This window comes from Carassius auratus, chromosome 38 (assembly GCF_003368295.1).
Source record: "Carassius auratus strain Wakin chromosome 38, ASM336829v1, whole genome shotgun sequence".
NCBI classification, from domain to species: domain Eukaryota; kingdom Metazoa; phylum Chordata; class Actinopteri; order Cypriniformes; family Cyprinidae; genus Carassius; species Carassius auratus.
The window spans coordinates 18,336,883-18,357,541 of NC_039280.1; the positions used below are offsets into that span (position 1 = coordinate 18,336,883).

The 20,659-nt window shown below is 38.2% G+C and overlaps 1 protein-coding gene across 5 annotated transcripts; it reads left to right on the top strand.

Moving 5' to 3' along the window:
* Positions 1–507: 507 nt before the first annotated feature.
* Positions 508–19,451, top strand: slc29a3 (solute carrier family 29 member 3). 5 transcript variants are annotated; one of them, XM_026224550.1, is made up of 8 exons: positions 508–703; positions 3,688–3,793; positions 3,878–3,936; positions 4,085–4,485; positions 11,427–11,509; positions 13,153–13,379; positions 13,536–13,698; positions 18,451–19,451. In XM_026224550.1, exons 3-8 carry the CDS (start codon positions 3,903–3,905, stop codon positions 19,073–19,075), a joined length of 1,533 nt encoding a protein of 510 aa, XP_026080335.1. In that variant the 5' UTR covers positions 508–703; positions 3,688–3,793; positions 3,878–3,902; the 3' UTR covers positions 19,076–19,451. The 5 variants fall into 5 exon arrangements, with proteins under 5 accessions (XP_026080335.1, XP_026080338.1, XP_026080337.1 ...); XM_026224552.1 differs by lacking the exon at positions 3,878–3,936 and having other exon boundaries at positions 509–703; XM_026224555.1 differs by lacking the exon at positions 3,878–3,936 and having other exon boundaries at positions 509–703; positions 3,734–3,793.
* Positions 19,452–20,659: the final 1,208 nt, after the last annotated feature.

Here is a 20,659-nt window from a genome sequence, read left to right on the forward strand (position 1 = left end):
CTCTCTATATTATATTTCCCACATTTTAATATTACATGTTCAACGGTTTCTATTATCCCACAGCGTTGAGTGTTATATATCAAACATTTTAACTTACAGAGTGTGCTTTTTACACGACTACACTAAACAAGTAAATATTACACTAATAATTAACAGTGCACTTAAATTGTATTTCTTACTCTAAAAGTAATTGTTTAACGTTTTTCATCCTCCTTTTTGGTTCTCACCCTTCCTTAAAATTGTGAGGGGGGGGAATTAAAACTTAGTATTCAGTGTAGTATTTTATTAATTTACTATAAAGTAGTGGACGCTCGTCATGTTAAAGTTTTTATAAAAAAATTGGGTCTTTATAAAATCCTCTGTTGAAGTAAGATTTATTAATATTTATAAAATATATACATATATATTTATTTAAGATGATTAATGCAGGTACCTGCAAATAAAATTCGCGCTTGTAGATATCGAAATCGTATTTCCCTCTGTTTTGCTTCCAAGACTTTTAAATTGCCGTGAGGCTTTTATTTTGAAGCCTACAACCTTCAGCCGAAAAATACCATCTCAGTGCCTAATACATTACAGTCCGTGTTGTGTAAGTTACTCCGATGCAAACATAAGTCACCATGTCTACTGATAGTGTGTTGTTATCGTCTGTCAGTGGAGAGCAGGTACGAGAAGGATGAATTCAGCTAAAATCAAGCTATTGGTGAGTTTCTAAATTCATAAGCGTTGTTACAGTTCACAGTTTCATCCAGTTCAGCAGGTTTGAATCGATTCATTAGTAAATTATTGTTTTCTCATGAGTAATTTAGGAGAAACCTCTGAGACAAAGTTGTTCTTCAGTGAAACCGAGAGCCACTGGCGGCGCCAGGGGGGGTCCTGGGGGGTCTCAAGACCCTGCCAAAAAACGCCTTGACCCCCCATTTGACCCCCCACCCTCTTCCTGATTATATATTTTTATATATATATATATATATATATCAGGGATAAATATAAACAAAATTATCTCCAAACTACGCAGAATAATAATAAATAATAATTAGTTCGACATTTATTCATACACTGAACGAGAACCGTTTCTGTTGGACGCGTCTGATTCGAGAACCGAGGAGCTGATGATACTGCGCATGTGTGATTCAGCGTGAAGCAAACTGACTCATAGCTCGTCTGAACCGAGCTGGTTCTTTTGATGATTGATTCTGAACTGATTCTGTGCTAGTGTTATAAGCGCGGGTAAACCGAAGGCTTGAATGAAGGGCGGTCATCGCGAATGACATTACATCGAGCGCAAAAGATCCGGTGAACCGTTTTTTTTTCCCCAACTGGTTTTATTTGATCGAATTGTCCAAAAGAACCGGTTCACTTGAGCACCTGCTCCTTTGCCCCTTAATTTTTTTTTGTAATAACATTGCCTTTTGTGAATGCCTGCCCACGCCCAATCATAATATTAGTACAATTTCTTAATAATAATTTAGCCGTAAATAAAATGACCAACATGAAGATCTCATGACCTCATCCGACCGGGACGATTCCTCACGAGCATTTTTTAATTGCTAAAGGATATTTTCAACACCGTTGCAGCTGGTAAGTGGTGTTTCATTCTCAGCGAAGTGATTTTGATTTACTTTTTATTATTTTACAAGAACGATTTGATGTGAGAACATGCAGATATGTTTGTATATATTGCTGTGTGTAGCCTGTAGTGTAGAAGAACACTAGCGTGCTTTTTGAGGGAGAAAAGTTTCAAAGGCATCGAGGGGTCTGATCTTTTTTATGTTATTTGACTAAATTATTATTATATTACAGTACTTATTTATTTTTTAACACATAGAGTGCCTTAAAAATAATTATCACAACACTGGTAAGGCTTATTCAGATGTTCTCATTCTCTGAATTATCATTATAAAAATAAAAACCATTCAGAAATGAATTAAAATATAATTATATTTTAAATGTGACGCAAATTTATTTTTTTCTACAATAGCAACAGTGTTTACCACAGCAAGACCACTTTAACCTGTAAACTCAATAATATCTCTCTGGAAATAAATGTAAAAATATCAATGTCAATAAAAACTGCATAATATACCTGACATCAAAGTGCAGTGTGAAGGATATGAATAACAAATGTAGCCTGTCATTTGTTTACATTGCAAAGGTGTTCGATTTTAGACAACAACAACTACAACAGTAATAATAATATTAATCACTATATTCCAGTGTATCAGTTTTTTAATGTTTTGTATCAATATTTAAGGTGGACATATTAATTAAGTGCAAGAGTAGTAGTGATGGTTAAAATAATAGATTAATGCTGAAATAGTAAATAGAGCCTTGTTCCTAGATGGACAGAGAGTGGAAAGTAATAGATCAAATGAGGAGATGGAGAAAGAGGAAGAAAAATAGGGAAATATAGAGGCCCAAGTGACAGAAAGAGATCAGGTAACAGCAAGCCAGGAGACAGAGGCTGGTGAGAAAGAGGAAAATGTAGAGGCACATGTGTTTTCCATAGTTTTTATTATAACTGCTGTTCTTAATTATTCTGTAGAACAGAGAAGAAAAAGCCATCAGGTTGGGACAATTTAAGACATTTCAGTTTCTAATCCCAGAGGTATTATTATTTTAAACTTAAAAGTGTCTTCTCTATTGTTTCTTTTTCAAAACTGCATCAAAGCATTTGCAAAATATATTGCTGTATTGATATTTTGAGCAGCGCCATTTAAAGCCTTATTCCATGTGCCCCTTTTATACTTTGAGCACCTGCCCCTCCAAAGGTCTCTGCACGGCCCTGTTCAGAGGGAGTGTCAGCCATGTTAAAAAAGTTAACCGCTTAAGTCATTTGTGGATTAATGCGTATTGGTGACGCGAACCATTTAAAGTGCCAACCCTTTAAAGTTTGAGCATATTGTTTGCAAACTGCAATTGATTAATTAATTAAATTATCAACAAAGTAGTTGATATGCTGTGTTGTTTTTGTTGTTTAGTAGCAGTAATATGCAGTTATTAGCCGTGTCCACTGTATTTTTTGTTGGTTTTCATGAGACCCCCCTTGAAATGACCAGGACCCCCCATTGCCCCCCCAATCAAAATTGTCTGGAGCCGCCACTGCCGAGAGCTCCTTGAGTTCTAAAGAAAAGAGCAACAGTAACCTTAAATTTTTTCTGGTGTCTATATTGTCAAGTATTTTGTGGAGTAAGTTACCACACAATTAAATACATGTGTGTGTTGATCATTTAGTCTCATAGTAATGGTATAAATTACCATGACGTTACTATCAGCATAAATGTGAATGATGAATGTACAGTGTTTGTTTGTTTTATCGTAGGTCTACATAGCACAGTGTTTGATGGGCAATATATATAATCCTGTAATGCTAGCAAATAAAATGAAGAATAATGCTGAATTGAAATGAACACTTATTGTATGCAATATTATTTAAAGTGTTCTATTATCAGCTGTGTTTTAGAGAGTGGAGTTTGTCAATAACACAGTGTGTATGTTTGTAGTCTCCTAGGTAGAGCCAGTCTGGTGTCATGTGACTCAGTAGAGTACAGGAGCATGTTGTAATGCATGTAAGGCATCAGCAGTTATTCCAGACTGTCACATGCTCTTTTTTTTAACCGGTGTGAAATTCAGCGTACCCGTGGTGGAGGTGTTTTTTTGCATATGGTCTCTCTCTGTCTCTTGCAGCGCTGTGAGTGTTTACTTCTTTCTTCTGTGTGATCTGAGCACGCAGCATCTGCAGGATGACAGACAGATTTTAGGAGCAGACAGGCGATAATCTCACAACATTCTAGTGAGTTTGAATACTGTTTTTTCATGAGCTCTGTGTTTTTACTGAAGTGGTTTCTTTTCTTTGAAATTCCTTCCTCTTTATCAGTGGTGCGTTAGTGGGAAGCACGGACATGTATGTTACGGTAAATCATGTGACACGTGAAGGTGAGGCGTGCTATTGCTTTTTAAACCAGTGTCTGCATGACTTGACCAAATGGCAGACAACTTCTGAAATGCCTGTAGCAAAGTTTGTTATCCAAATGATTTGAGTCATTTCCAGTGATGTTTTGCTCTCTTTTTCTCTCTCCTCCAGCATTAGTCTCTCCCAGTCACCCTCACATATACAGTCCCCTGGATCCCTCGCTGTGTGCCGTCTCTTTGAGAATGGACGGTCAGCGGTCTCTACAGGCCAGCGTGAACTCCTCTTACATTCCCACCTCCATCTCCTCCATGTGTGATGAAGAGCATTCAGAGAGCGATGCGTCTGGGGACGACACTTCACCATTGCTCTCTCGGCAGCAGACGGCAGGGTCCCTGGCCACTCGTCACTGCCCGGAGGACTCTTACAATCTGGTGTACATCATCTTCTTCCTGATGGGCATCGGCTCTCTGCTGCCCTGGAATGTGTTCATCACAGCCAAACAGTACTGGCTCTACAAGCTCAGTAACAACTCCAGTCCCTCTGGTCAAGAGGAACCTCACAATGACCTCAGCGTAAGTGTCTTAACAAATCAGAACGCTTTTGTTTGTGAGTAACTTGTGGTTGACCGATATATTGCCAAGGCGGAGGCTTTTATTTTGACAGCATTGAAAATGAGAGACCTCTCATCTTTCTTAGACTCTGCTTAAATGTTGTGTTGATTAAATCATTAGACATTAAACGTAAATGGTATACAAAAAAGTATTGTAGTTTCGCTTTTCTATGATTAGCAATAGAAAGGGAAAGGCTACAATAGTTACTCATCTTCTGGCGGGATCATTTAAGCAAGTCTTTAATCATTTAATAAATGTGAATATGTTTGAATATCTTATAAAATAAAGGAAAATATATCAATAAAATATTATAAAGAAAAGAAAATATCTTAAAATTAAATAAATAAAAAAAAACTATATAGTTTGATCAGTGTTTTTTGTTTATTTATTTTTTTACATTATTTAATTTATTAGCACTGTATAAAAAAATCTTGTTAAATTAATAAAAAAAAAGGTAACACTTTATTTTAGTGGCCAATTACCTAGTTCCTTATTAGCATGTGTATTACTAACATATAGGTTGTTTATTAGTACTTATAAAGACACTTATTCTGCATGATCATATTCTACATTCCTAATCCTACCCCAAACCTAAACTTAACAACTACCTTACTAACTATTAATAAGCAGTAAATCGGGAGTTTATTGAGGCAAAATCATAGTTAATGGTTTGTTAATAGCGAGAATTAAAATATAAAATATAATGTGACCTTTACAACTTATTATATTATTATATATGTGGCCTAATGGTTAGAGACTTGGACTTGTAACCCGAAGGTCACAGGTTCGAGTCTCGGTGCTGGCAGAAGTTGTAGGTTGGAGAGAGTTAATGAACAGTGCTCTCTTCCACCCTCAATACCCAAGGCTGAAGTGCCCTTGAGCAAGGCACTGAACCCCCAGTTGCTCCCCGGGTGCTGGATATATATCTGCCCAGTGCCCAGTGCTCCAGGTGTGTGCTCACGGTGTGTTCACTTCTCACTGCTCTGTGTGTGTGCACTTGGATGTGTTAAATGCAGAGCACAAATTCCGATTATGGGTAACCATACTTGGCAAATGTCACAAATTTCATGACTTTGACTTTCAAACATAGTTCCAGGCAGCTCTCTTGGCCACATTACAGTTCCATATCGCTTTGCATAGTTAACTGTAATAACGGACATTACCTATACAGCACACCGGACTATGGAATATATAGAGTACAGAATATTAATTTACCAATCTGCTTGAAGTACCATAATCTGCTTTTTACCGTGAAATGTACTGATAACCAAGACAATAATGCAGGTGGGAAATCAGAGTTCATCTGTGACCTGTCCATAAAACACAGTGCACAGGGTCACACACACAAAACACTATCAGGATAACACACATGAAAAAAAAAACAACCTACTGTACATTACTGATAACAAAATTGAGAAGAAGCTTAAATGAAATACAAATGACGAGTTTGACAGTATTTCACAATATAATTGAATTTAATGTGATGGTTAACAATATACAGATTTTTACTGGTAACTTCACTCTCTGATGCCCCGTTTCCACCGCAGGAACTTTACCCAGGAACTAGGGACTTTGGCCTGGTACTCGGTGTGTTTCCACTGCAGGAACCAGGAACTAAATAAAGTTCCGGGTAAAAAAATACCCCTCAGAAAGTCCCTGCTGGCGAGGTGGTACTTTTTCAAAGTTCCGGAACTTTCGGGGGCGGGACTTGGGCACTAAACATCCTGATTGGTTGAGTTCAACCACCATTTATTCGGATCAACATTTTCAAAATATTACTGTTATCGTGTCATGAAATGTAATTTTAAAAGTATTTCAGGCGAGAATGTAGTTGTTTAAAACTCAAATCTGTGGTTTATTTATAAAGAAAGCGCCTATTTAAAAATGTGTTTCGCCGATCTCAGAGACGGTCAGCTCCACGCAATCAGCGAGAGCAGTGGTATTTTATATCCTATTTCGTTTTATTGTAAATATACTGAGAGGAAAATTGCAGTAGCCATGGTCAGCTGAGTTCACGCAGCATTTATTCGGATCATTTTCAAAATATTAGTGTTATTGTGTCATGAAATGTAATTTTAAAAGTATTTCAGGCGAGAATGTAGTTGTTTAAAACTCAAATCTGTGGTTTATTTATAAAGACAGCGCCTCTTTTCGCCGATCTCAGAGACGGTCAGCTCCACGTAATCAGCGAGAGCTCAGTGATCATCTATCCGCCAAGAAGCAGCCTCACTTCGGCTAGACCTTCTGATATGTGCAGCTGGCTCTGATGTCTCTTTAGTGGTTAAACACAAAACATAATTCAGCTGCGGGGTAAGTCTAACAGGTTTTCTTTGGTCTGTATTCAATTTATCTATATGTTAAAATGAAAATAAAAAAGGCAAATTTATATAATATTTTGTTTCATTGTAATGGCTGTATATACACATATCCCTGAACTAAGTACATTTCTGCAGCTGTTATTATGTTTAAATGAAAACGAAAGGAGGCAATGGTATTTGATATCCTATTAAAGTTTTATTGTAAATATACAGAGAGGAAAATTGCAGTAACCAAGACGAGCTGACTGAAGTTATGAAGTACGCTGCTGTTTGCAGTATTACCGGAATCGCGTCGTCGCGGACATCACACTCCCGAGTCGAATAAGCGAAATCTGAACTACTGAGGGTGCACATCCAAAATCAGCGTACTTTGTATTGAGAAACACGCGCAGAGCTACGTCACCAGTCTATTTGCCTAATCTTCCCGGTACTTTACACCGTGGTGGAAACGCAGAAAGCAGCAGGTCTGGGGGGGAAAAAGTTCCTGGTACAAATGTTCCGGGTAATTTCGGTGGAAACGCGGCATGAGTCAGAAGTCTCCAAACTAATCCATTCTAATCCTACTACTTGTCCGCTTGATCCTATTCCATCTCATCTCCTTCAAGCCATTTCTCCTGCAGTTGTACCTGCACTCACTCATGTCATTAACATATCCCTCCACACTGATGTTTTTCCCTCATCATTTAGACAGGCTCATATAACTCAACTACTTAAGAAACCCACCCTCAACCCATCTCTGTTAGAGACCTACAGACCAGTTTTCCTTCTTTCATTGCAAAAACACTTGAACGAGCTGTGTTCAACCAAGTCTCTGCATTTTTCACACACAACAACCTCATTGACAGCAACCAATCTGGTTTCAGAAGTGGACATTCAACTGAGACTACCTTGCTCTCAGTTGTTGAAGCCCTGAGACTGGCAAGAGCGGAATCCAAATCTTCCGTACTTATCCTGCTTGATCTGTCCGCTGCTTTTGACACGGTTAACCACCAGATCCTCCTATCAACCCTACTGGCAAAAGGCATCTCAGGAACCACACTTTAGTGGTTTGAGTCTTACCTATCAGATAGGTCCTTCAAGTAAGTATCTTGGAGAGGTGAGGTGTCCAAGTCTCAACATCTAACTACTGGAGTGCCTCAGGGCTCAGTTCTTGCACCACTTCTCTTCTCTGTCTACATGGCATCATTAGGTTCGGTCATTGAGAAACATGGCTTTTCATACCACTGCTATGCTGATCAACACGCAACTTTTCTTGCTGGATGAAAAACCATCACCTTCAACTCAACCTTGCCAAGACAGAACTACTTGTGGTTCCAGCAAACCCATCATTTCATCACAATTTCATCATCAAGTTAGGCACATCAACTATAACTCCTTCAAAAACAGTTGTGATTGATGATCAGCTGATTTTTTCTCAGACCACATTGCTAAAACTGTCCGATCCTGCAGTATTGCTTTGTTCAACATCAAGAAGATCAAGCCCTTTCTTTGGGAACATGCTGCACACCTCCTTGTTCAAGCTCTTGTTCTGTCCAGGCTGGACATTGCAATGCTCTCTTGGCAGATCTTCAAGCCAATTCTATCAAACCTTTACAATTAATCCAGAACACGGCAGAAAGATTCATTTTTAATTAGCCGAAAATAATACGTCACACCTCTGTTTATCAATTTGCACTGACATTGATGTTTGCCTACTAAACCACCACTGGCTCTGCACCCATTTACCTAAATTTGTTACTTCAGACTTATGTGCCCTCTAGAAGCTTGCATTCTGCAAGTGAACATCGTTTGATTGTGCCATCCCAAAGAAGCACAAAGTCACTTTTAAGGACTTTTAAATTAAATGTTCCCTCCTAGTGGAATGACCTGCCCAACTCAATTCGAGCAGCTGAGTCCTTAGCCATCTTCAAGAATCGGCTTAAAAACCCATCTCTTCCATCTTTATTTGTCTCTCTTACTTTAGCACTTACTACTCTAATTCTATTCTCTAAAAAAAAAAAAACACCTCTAACACTAGCTTGCTCTATTCCTTTTTTTATTCTATCTGTTTTCTTTTTCTTTTTTATATTATTTAAAAGCCATTGCTACGTGTACAGCATAAGCTAACTGAGACTTGTTATAGCTCTTATATATCATTGCTCTTTTGTTGTTTTTGATTGCTTCCATTGTCCTCATTTGTAAATCGCTTTGGATAAAAGCGTCTGCTAAATGATTAAATATAATGTAAATGTAAACTTACGGTAAGCCGATTGACAGGACTTTATTGTAGGATTTTTGTACGTTTTTTTGTTTTTTTTCTGTAAAAATTACCCAAATAAGGTACAGTGCAGCTTCGCCTCTGGGTTGCTTCATTGGGGACACTTCATTTACAGCGACATCGTTGACTTGATTGCAAACAATGATTGCACAGACACTATTTAAACTTAACTGAGCTGAATGATGACATCACTGAATTCAATGATGAACTGCCTTTACTGTCACACTAAAGGCATTAATGACACACTGTTTTCCTAATTAATGTTGTTCAGTTGCTTTGACACAATCTGTTTTGTTCAAAGCACTATATAAATAAAGGTGACTTGACTTGACTTTGAAGAATAGTAAGTTGTTACACACATTATATACATTGTGCAATCATGTGCCAGCTGTTAGCTAAAGTGTGTCAGATGACACCGAATGCACGAGTGTCACCTACTTGTTAGCATGCTGAACAGCTATTTAAAGCAACATGTTTCTGTAACTTTCTGCTCACCCCAGCATTCTCAAGGTCTTGTGATATTTGCCAGAACTGATGTTCCTTTCATATGCAGAAGCACAGGCTCACTTTTGCTCCTTAAGTGTGTTCTAGAGTCGGTTATTGGGTAGAATCTGTCCTCTTCTGACAGTGACGTTAGTGTGTGATTTATAGTGTTAGTCTGCTGTTTCTTTCCTTCTTGACCTTTGGAATTGATCTGATTATGCACACTGGCTGCACTTTCATGCTTGTTTCTAAATAGGCTGAGGTGCATCCTGGGATACCGCTTTTATGTTTGTATTTCCCTCTTAGTTGCCAGGGTGGCAAAGGCAGACCACAATATTTTAAACAGGAAGAAAAACCATCAGTTCTCATTGAATGGGTTCTGTTATTGGAATCAATAACTGTTTTTAGTTGTTATAAACAGAAATCTGGATATTTTTAATAATAAGATTAAAACTCGTTATAAGTATTGATTTAATAATTATTTTCTGTTTGTCACTCTCACTTCTGCCCAATCTCTGGTTAAACCGACAGGGCAGGAAATGCTGGAAGTGAAAGCAGATCATTTTATGAGACGCTTTTAATGCATGTCCTTTTGTCATTACATTTATGATAATTAAAGGGACAGTTGACCCAAAAATGAAATCTCTGCCATCATTTACTCAGCCTCAAGTTGTTCCAAACCTGTATGAGTTTCTTTCTCCAGTTCCACACAAAAGAAGCCATTCTGAAGAATGTTGGTAACCAAACAGTTTCTGATCCCATTTGACCCTCTTTTTTTCTTCTTCTTCTTCAGTGGGGACCTGCAACTGTTTGGTTCCCAAACTGTTTTCTAAATATTGTTCGGTTGGGATCTGAACATCATTTTCATATATAGGTGAGAAATAAACAAATAAATAAAAACTCAAGCACCGATTTTGGCTTTTTAGCTGTAAAGCGCTGATCTTACTTGCTGTCTAAAGAGTAAGTTTTCAGTGGCCAACGTCTTGAGGTGACTAATACAAAATCAGTACGCATGTATGATATGACACAAATAATGATAATAAACAAAACTTGCGTACAGTTACTAAAATTAACATTCATTGTTGTACATAGGATTTCTCCAAAAGTATTTGGAAACAGAAATGATGATGTAGCAGGCAGGTAATCATATTTGATATAAAATGAATGCTGCATTTGAATGCTCTTTGGAATACTTGATTCTGATTGGTCAACTGTTGTATTCTGCGATCAGATATGCGTGTATAACTGACCTCAAACTAACTGTATAATTGACTGATGTTTCAGGAAAACATTGCTCTGGGACTGTTCATCTTTTATCAGTCTGCATTCATTATTTTTACATAATAAAAGCACTCCATCAAATGTATAATGTCAGTTTATGGCTGAAATGTACGGAAAAATCAATTAAAGACGTAATCAAACAGACTATAAACATTATTAACAGCAATTATTAACAGAAACAGAGAGACAAATAGAGACATAATTAGCGTACCTGCTGTTCCAACTAAGCAAAATTGATTAGTTTAACCCAAGCTAAAGAATAATAATGCACATTTGATCAGATATAACTGCAGTACAAGATTATGAGATGCATTATTTGAATGCCTGGCCAAAGAGATGTGTCTTTAATCTAGATTTACACAGAGAGAGTGTGTCTGAACCCTGAACATTATGAGGAAGGCTATTCCAGAGTTTGGGAGCAAAATGCGAAAAAGCTTTTTGAGACCGTAGGGAGCGTGATGGATTGTAACGTGGTAGAAAGACTAGTAAGGTACATCACTGTTTGTGCTATATGCTTTATGAGTGACTTATGCTTTTTATTGTTTTTTTGGTCTGGTGTGCAGGACTACTTTGAGAGTTACATCGCCATTGCTTCCACAATTCCCTCAGTGTTGTGTCTCATCCTCAACTACCTCCTGGTCAACAGGTAAAAGAAACACATCTTCAAACACAAAACACATATACAATTCACTTTCCGTATATCCACTCAGAACAGGCGAGCTATGATTTCAAATGCTGTTAAATCCACACTCTTAAAAATAAAGGATCCAAAAGGAGGGTTTCGCAGCGACGCCATTAAAGAACCATGTTGGGTTCCCCAAATAAACTTCAATTTCAATGATCTGAAGAACCTTTTGTGCATTGGAAGGTTCCATGGATGTTAAAGGTTCTTTATGAAACCATTGATGCTAACAAAGAACCATTGGTCATACTTTATTTTAAGGTCCAATTCTCATCACTAAACCATTAACTAGGACTTTTGCCTTAATAAACTACCAATTTGCTGCTTATTAAAGGTTAGTAAGATAGTTGTTCAGTTTAGGTATTTGTTATTTAGAATGTGGTCATGCAGTTTTGGTGCTAATAAACAGTCAATATGTTAATAATAAGCTTGCTAATAAGCAACTAGTAAAAAGTGAGAATTGGTCTCTATACTGAAGTGCTTCCCAACCTTTATTTTTAAGAGTGCAGGATAGAATTTTCCATTTGAGATTCTACACTGGTTGAAAAATGGCATTAGTTTGTCTCAAAATAAAAACCAAAAAGAGTTTGCAACTTCATGTGCAGCACAATGGAAGCATCTCTGGCCGAGCCTCAATTGAATCAGTCTGCACACACAGAGTCCTGTTCAAGTGTACTGTGGTACCTTTGTAACTGTTGCCCATCCCTGTGCTCTCAGAGAATAAAGACTCAGTGTGTCCATTTGAAACATTGCATGTTTGTCTCCAGACTTCCCTTTTTTGTGGTTTTGTTGTGAACATTGGACTCTAATTTTAAAGAGTCAAGACGAGTTGAAAATAAGACGTCTGTGGCCAGCAGGTATGGTAAAAACAAGCCGCTTGATGGACACACTGCTGTTTTGTGCAAAGACTAACTGGATTGGGTTAAGTGATTGGATCATACAAACTGGATGGCAAAAATATTTCAGTGTTCATGCAGTGATGTTAACCTGTAACTCTCTGCAAACCACTCCAGGAGCTACAACAGCATGTCAACAACCCTATTCTGGAATTAGCAAGTGGAGGTGCAGCCAATGATTAGTGACTAGAATCGGACTTAAAGTTTCTTGATTGGCGATATTGATGCATCTAGACTGCCGGATTGAGGGTAATATGATGCCAATATATAAAGAATGATTATAAATTAGTTGGTGATGCAAATAACTGACACGGTCTGACACTTCATTAAAAATAAAGTTCATCAAATATAGTTTATAGTTTGGTTTCTGCGTAGAATTGTGTTCGCCGCTCTTGTCATTTACCTAATATCTGTTTGAATCTGTGGGCGGGGCTAAATAGACCGTGACGCAGAAGCAGGCTTTGATCTTCTTCTACATCGTAAAGTCTCACATTCTTGTCATTTTGGCAGATTGCCTTCATTATAAGCTATTTTTAGAGTAACAATAATTTTTTTTTGAATGTTTTGAGTTCTGAAACTTACAGAATGTTTTTATAGTACAATGACCTCTGATATATCAAATGGATTTAGATTTCTCAGTTTATGACTCTTGAATTTTAATTCCGTCAACATCTCGAACATCTTTCACACTGGCCTCTGTATTTCTTTCAGGCTTTCCTCTCAGGTGCGGATAATGTTCTCTCTCCTGGTGATCTTGGTCGTGTTTGTGGTGACCACAGCGCTGGTGAAAGTGGACATGTCTGGCTGCAGGATGCAGTTTTTTGGGGGAACGCTGGCCAGTGTGGCGCTGGTCAGTGGGGCGTCCAACATCTTCTCTGGCAGTGTGTTCGGTATCAGTGGCCACTTTCCCATGAGAATATCTCAAGCAATCATATCAGGTACAATGACATATTACACGAAGTGTTCATCCTCTTGAGTTAACTGAAAGGAAGTCGGTGCTATTCAACTCTAAATATATATATATATATATATATATATATATATATATATATAGAGTGAAGCCACAAGACTAAGCGTGTGTCTTTGGTCTTCAGGTCAGGCCATGGGCGGCACTTTGAGTGCTTTGGCATCAATAGTAGACCTGGCTGCCTCGAGTGACGTGACCGACAGTGCGCTGGTGTACTTCATCACAGCAGACATCTTCACTCTTGTCTGTATCCTCATGTACCTGCTGCTGCCCAGGCTGTCTTACTCAAGGTGAGCAAGTTTGCTTACATGTAGCACAAACCCATTAAAGGTATGACATTTCTGTCATTGCACAGTATAATTACTCAACCCTTGATTGCCATTATGAATATTTCACTGCACTAAACATTAGACTCCACAAATACAAAAGGAGCATTGTTCTGTTCCATTTATCTCACGAATATCTACAATGTAAAAACCTCGCCGCATGATATTGACAGAGCTGTTTTTTTAAAGACGAGCTGAAAGGGGAAGTGTGGTGCTGGTAGTGAATCCATGAGTTTCATCGGCGGTCTGGGGTCAAACCGCAGTTTCGTGACACAGTTGTGATGTAGAGATCAGCAGTTGCTGATGTGCCAACATACTATTTTTATATGCTTGAGTTGGGGATCTTTCAAAATCCTACATCCACCGAAATTGTTGTCTGCTGTCATTCACGAAAGGAGAAGTGTAGCAGAATCTCTTTTTTCAAAACAGTGACACTGGAAGGAGACTCTGACAAGCAGCTGAAATGTAATGAAAGTGACATGGGTGTATAATCACAGTCCGTATGACTTTAGTATTATCTAATTGTCTAAAACCATATGACATAACTGCGTAAAGAACAGCTGTCAAATCTTATTCAGATTCAAACTTCATTGTGCAGAAAAGAGCATCTTGGAGATTCTGTGAAATATCTCCTTTGTTCAACAGTAGGAAGCTTTGAAGGTTTTAGAATAACAATGGCTCGAGCATATGATGATGATCAATTGTTGATGTAAATGCAGTGCTCAGAGTTACCGTTAAGTGGCACTAGAGCAGCGATTATATCTGACACAAAACTTAAAGAAAATTGTCTTTACATTTCATACTCAATGGTAATTCAAAGTGCTTTACATAAAAGAAAGTAAAATAATCATTTTAAAAAATCAACAGTAAAACAAGGAATTTAAAATTATTTAAAAATTGATTAAAATGAATTTAAAACAGTTAAAAATAGAAAATGATTAGGCTATACATAAAATACAGTGCAATCAGTTCGGGCATTGCACAGTGCTCATTCAGTAAATGCACAGCTAAACAGATGAGTTCTGAGTCTAGGTTTAAAAGTAGCTAGTGTTTTAGCACATCTGATCTCTTCTGGAAGCTGATTCCAGCTGTGGGCAGCATAATAATTAAAAGTAGACTCCCCTTGTTTTGTGTGAACCCTCGGTATTTCTAACTGACTCGATCCTAGTGATCTGAGTGCTCTATAAGGTTTATATTCAGTGAACATATCTGCAATGAGTAAAAGTACTTTAAAATCAATCCTAAATGTAACTGGAAGCCAGTGTAAGGACCTGAGGACTGGTGTGATATGCTCAGATTTTCTGGTTCTAGTCAGAATCCTGGCAGCAGCGTTCTGGATGAGCTGCAGCTGTCTAATGGTCTTTTTGGGTACGCCAGTGAGGAGACCATTACAATAGTCCACCCTGCTGGTCATGGAGGCATGAACAAGTTTCTCCAAGTCTTGGCTGGAAACAAAACATCTAATTCTTGCAATGTTTTTTAGATGATAGTATGCTGATTTAGTTACTGCTTTGACATGACTTCTGAAACTATGGTCTGTCTCCAGAATCACACCAAGATTCCTGACTTGATTTTTAGTTGTTTTACCCCTAGGGTCAAGGTATGCATTCAGCTTAAGAACTTCATCTTTGTTTCTAAATGCAATGACTTCAGTTTTTTTTCCTTATTTAACTGAAGAAATTTCTGGCACATCCAGCTGTTAATTTCATCAATGCATTGGCAGAGGGAGTCAATGGGGCTGTAATCATTTGGGTATCTGGGTATCATCAGCATGTGGGTCCATTTTTAAAAACAGTTATAATTTGTTTTGTAGTTTTGATTTCTGCATTATGTATGTGAATATCAAAATCCTTGCAATAGAAAAACAGTCAAACTCACTGATCGCATTTCTCTTCAACAAATGCTGGAGAGTATTTTGGAGGCCTGTAAATAATGATAAACGGATTGTGTGGAGCACCTTTCAGCACAATACCTAGATATTGAAAAGACAAGAGCTGACCAAATGACACTTGCATTGATAGACGGGGATTTACGGGGAAGTCGTGGCCTAATGGTTAGAGGGTTGGACTCCCAATCGAAGGGTTGTGAGTTCTAGTCTCGGGCCGGACGGAATTGTGGGTGGGTGTAGTGCATGAACAGCTCTCTCTCCACCTTCAATACCACGACTTAGGTGCATCGAACCCCCAACTGCTCCCCGGGCGCCGTAGCATAAATGGCTGCCCACTGCTCCGGGTGTGTGCTCACAGTGTGTGTGTGTGTTCACTGCTCTGTGTGTGTGCATTTCGGATGGGTTAAATGCAGAGCACAAATTCTGAGTATGGGTCACCATACTTGGCTGAATGTCACTTCACTATTCACTATTCACTATTCACTAGACATCTGTAAATAGAGCAGCTACACCTCCACCTCTCCTAAAGTTAGCAGGGGCTGTTTCATTCAGGACCGTTGCACTGCAGCTGTCACCTATGTTTCATTTAGAAACATAACATCCAGGCTGTTTGTGGTTTTTAAGTCATTGTTCAGAAATTATTTATTTTTTAGTGAGCGAATGTTTAAAAAAGCTACTTTATGGCATTACTTTTTGTTCCTAGACGCAGATTAGACTAGTCATCTGTACAGCTTGAGAAGGCTTTAGACTTTCAATCACGGGATAAAACATAAAACGAGAAAGCTACAGGCACACTGGGTTCCCGCTTGTTCTGTAAACATTTGTGAATGTTGCTGCTATCAGCGGGACCCTGACACACATCACTGAGAGCTCTTATCAGTTGTTTTTGGTTCACCTGGAGCAGGTGGAGGATGTGGCAGTGGCCGGGGAGCTCTGACAGGACGAGGACGACGAGATGGGCCCACAGGCTTTAGTTGATATCTGGGGGCTTGCAGTGAAAGAGTGGGAGATTTTGGTCACAGCTTACACCAGTTCCTCCATTTTCTGTGAGAAGCTCAGGAGTGGAGATGCTGGAGAGAAGGATAATGTGTCTGGTGAGATGGGCTGTGTCTCTGGTGTCTCCGGTGGCTGTGATGTGTTATCCTGGTTTCCCTAGCTGTGTTTTTTCCAGAAAAGCCATCCTTGGGAGCTGAGTCTCAGAGCTCTTCTGATATGTGACAGTCTGTCTGTGATGAGCTCTGTGGGCATGTTGTGGCTGTGTGGTGTTATCAGTGTCCTTGTGGGATGTGTCAACCACATGATGACTCTGATATGAAGTCCTGTTGTGACTCATACTCTGTCCAGGTGTGTGTGTGTGCCAGTCAGGTTGGAGTTTATTGGCACACACTACTGAAGGATGGCGGAGGGAGAAATAGATATCCGTAGTCCTTTATCACTCTTGCACAAGTCTGTTTGGGTGGAGCCCTTCCAGTTTAAATAGTTGTCTATGGCCCCAGAAAAGACTGAAGTTGTTGATGAATTTGACTCCTTTTATGCTGCAAGTTCGTTGTAGATATATATTCAGCCCAAGAAGCCGTAAAAACATGTTAGTTCCACTTTCTGGGAGTGGTCCACTGATGAACGACTGAACTTCAAGTCTTTCAAGTTCCCTGAAATCTTTCTTAAGGAGTTCTGACTGCTCTTTCCGAATATCATTCCTCTCCGCATGGATGATGTTCTGATTTGGAGTCTTGTGCTTCATTAGAATGTTCTGGAGTTCCTTTTTCATGTCAGAGATGGTTGCTTGAGGAAAGCAACATGTAGTTGTAGTCTGCTATCGATCAGTTTGGCTTATTCCCCTACACTTGGTATAAACTGTTTAGATTCACTAGATTCACAGGACTCTCCAGCTGTAGGGGGTCCGTGATGACAGTCTGCTGCGTGCTCTTCCCTGTTTTGGAAGTCCAGCATGTAACTTTGTTTCAAGAACCGCAATTCTTTGTAGAAGTCTGTGTCAGTTCATGCAACAAATAGATTCCACGAGAGGCATTTTTCTTTCTTTCTTAGCTGTGTTTTCCTGTCTCCAGAATGTAAGCTGCTGGCAGTGGGGGCCAAGAGTCTTCTTTTTCATAGTATTATTATTCATAAATGGTAAAAAATAAAAAATATATATATATATTTATATTCATGCATAAATAATAACAACATTCAGTGAAACCCTTTATTTCAGTTTTCAGATAGTTACACCCCCCAAACATTTTAGACTAAACACCATAACAATTTCACATTTCAGAAGCAGAAAAATAGTTTTTACAATATTCATATGTGACCCTGGACCACAAAAACATTCTTAAGTCACTTGGGTGTATTTGTAGCAATAATAATAAAAAAAAATACATTGTATGGGTCAAAATTATAGATTTTTCTTTTATGCCAAGAATCACTGGGATATTAAGTAAAGAGCTTGTTCCATTAAGATATTTTGTACATTTTCTACCATAAATATATCAAAACTTAATTTTTTATTCATAATATGCATTGCTAAGAATTCATTTGGACAACTTCAAAGGTCTTTTTTTGAATCCCTCGAATTACAGATATTCCAATAGTTAGTCTGATCCTAATAAACCACACATCAATGGAAAGCTTATTTTTTCAGCTTTCAGATGATGTATAAATCTCAATTTAAAAAATTTACACTTAAGACTGGTGTTGTGGTCCATGGTCTCATATATTATTTTATAGAAATGCTATAAATATGTTCATTGCAGTGAAGGTGTCTATACATTGTATTTTGTGACATTCCTTATCATAATTGCAGGATGTCTGTCTGTCTAACTGTCTTTCAGATACTACATGGAAGTAGCTTCTGTACCCTTCAGTGAGTCTAACAGCCACAGCAGCCGCTTGGACTCGTCCTCTGGATCCGTGCCACCCCTCAAACCCATCCTGAAGAAGACCTGGCTTCTGGGCAGCTGCGTCTTCTACGTTTTCTTCATCTCCATCATGGTTTTCCCTGCTCTTTCCTCAGGAATCCAGTCCATGAATAAAGACTCTGGAAACCCTTGGGCTACCACATACTTCGTGCCTCTGACTAGTTTCTTGCTATATAATGTTGCAGACTTCTGCGGCCGCCAGGTCACGGCCTGGTTGCAGGTGCCGGGTCCCACCAGCCGCATGCTGCCATTGCTGGTCTTCTCCAGAACCGCTTTGGTTCCTCTCTTCATGTTCTGCAACTATCAGCCCCGGTATCATCTGCACAGTGTGTTCTTTGCACATGACCTCTTCCCCGTGGTCTTCGTCTGTCTGCTGGGGATTTCTAACGGGTACCTGGGCACACTGCCCATGATCTACGGGCCCAAAGTGGTGCCGCGGGAGCTGGCTGAGCCTGCGGGGGTCGTCATGTCCTTCTTCCTCACGCTGGGGCTTGCTGTGGGGTCAGCCTTCTCTGTGGCACTCGTTCACTCCATCTGAGTCTAAAAAATGACTGGCTGCCTTTCAGACCTTTACAGTATTGCCACAAGACTGTTTACACTACATCACTCAAGAAGACCTTTGCCAATTAAAAAAAAATATAAAATAAATATATATATATATATATATTTCCTATTTTTTGTTACAGGCTTTATGCATTTTAGTGGTCACAATAAAATGGATGTTTTTTTTTATTTCTTGTTTTTAATATTATTTTTTTTTGTACTCTTTTTCTATTACAGTCAAAAAAAAAATTTTTTCAGAAAATATGCAATTATGTTTGTCCATTTTGACCTTTATAATAAAACATGTTTGTAAAAAGAAGAATTGTATGTTCTCCTGCAATAATAAACAGGCATAGCCTGGTTTTACTGTGCTTTAATGGTTTTAGTCATGTTTAAAATGCGTTTTAAAATTATTTGAATTTTAAAATTAAATGCAAAATAATATAGCATATCTAACATCAAATAAATAATAAAAAAAATATGTATATTGATAATAGAAATCTGTCATCTACACAATTGTCACTTTTTCTTTTTCAAAATGAATGCTTATTTAAATACTTTTTTTTAATTGTATGTGCATATATATATATATATATATATATATATAATTTCTTTGTGATTTTAGGGTTAATTAAATATAAAATATACACAATCCTGACCTATTAATGTAATAGACTATTGTCACCTCACCTCCTCATTTATTAGCCTTACATGATGGAAAGTTCGGATCATTTTATTGATTCGGATCTTTGAATCTCGTTCGACAAAATGAACGAATCCCTTTTCAAGTCATTTCTTTCATTTCAACAGAATATAATTAAAATGTCACATGTTAATATCCAAATTCCCAAACAAATATATATTTCCACAAAAAAATAAACTATAATGCAACCAAGGACACATTTATATATATATATATATATATATATACACAGTGCAGACCAAAAGTTTGGACACACCTTCTCATTCATTCAAAGAGTTTTCTTTATTTTCATGACTATGAAAATTGTAGAGTCACACTGAAGGCATCAAAACTATGAATTAACACATGTGGAATTATATACATAACAAAAAAGTGTGAAACAACTGAAAATATGTCATATTCTACGTTCTTCAAAGTATCCACCTTTTGCTTTGATTACTGCTGTGCACACTCTTGGCTTTCTCTTGATGAGCTTCAAGAGGTAGTCACCTGAAATGGTCTTCAACAGTCTTGAAGGAGTTCCCCGAGAGATGCTTAGCACTTGTTGTCCCTTTTGCCTTCTGTCTGCGGTCCAGCTCACCCCTAAACCATCTGGATTGGGTTCAGGTCCGGTGACTGTGGAGGCCAGGTCATCTGGAGCAGCACCCCATCACTCTCCTTCTTGCTCAAATAGCCCTTGATGCCTTCAGTGTGACTCTACAATTTTCATAGTCATGAAAATAAAGAAAACTCTTTGAATGAGAAGGTGTGTTGTCAAACTTTTGGTCTGTACTGTATGTTAATTAATTGCTTAGCTGGCTGCAGTCTCATACCGGATTTTGTAGTGTTATGTGAATTATCAAAGTGATCAAAGTGATTTTCTCAGGGAAAATGAAC

What these genes read in the sequence shown, in the direction of transcription:
- slc29a3 (XM_026224550.1), top strand. Translation starts at nt 3,903, where the DNA reads ATGTATGTTACGGTAAATCATGTGACACGTGAAG. An exon ending in ATCTCAAGCAATCATATCAG is followed by an intron (nt 13,380 to 13,535) that starts GTACAATGACAT and finishes TTTGGTCTTCAG; the next exon opens with GTCAGGCCATGGGCGGCACT. An exon ending in CCCAGGCTGTCTTACTCAAG is followed by an intron (nt 13,699 to 18,450) that starts GTGAGCAAGTTT and finishes ACTGTCTTTCAG; the next exon opens with ATACTACATGGAAGTAGCTT.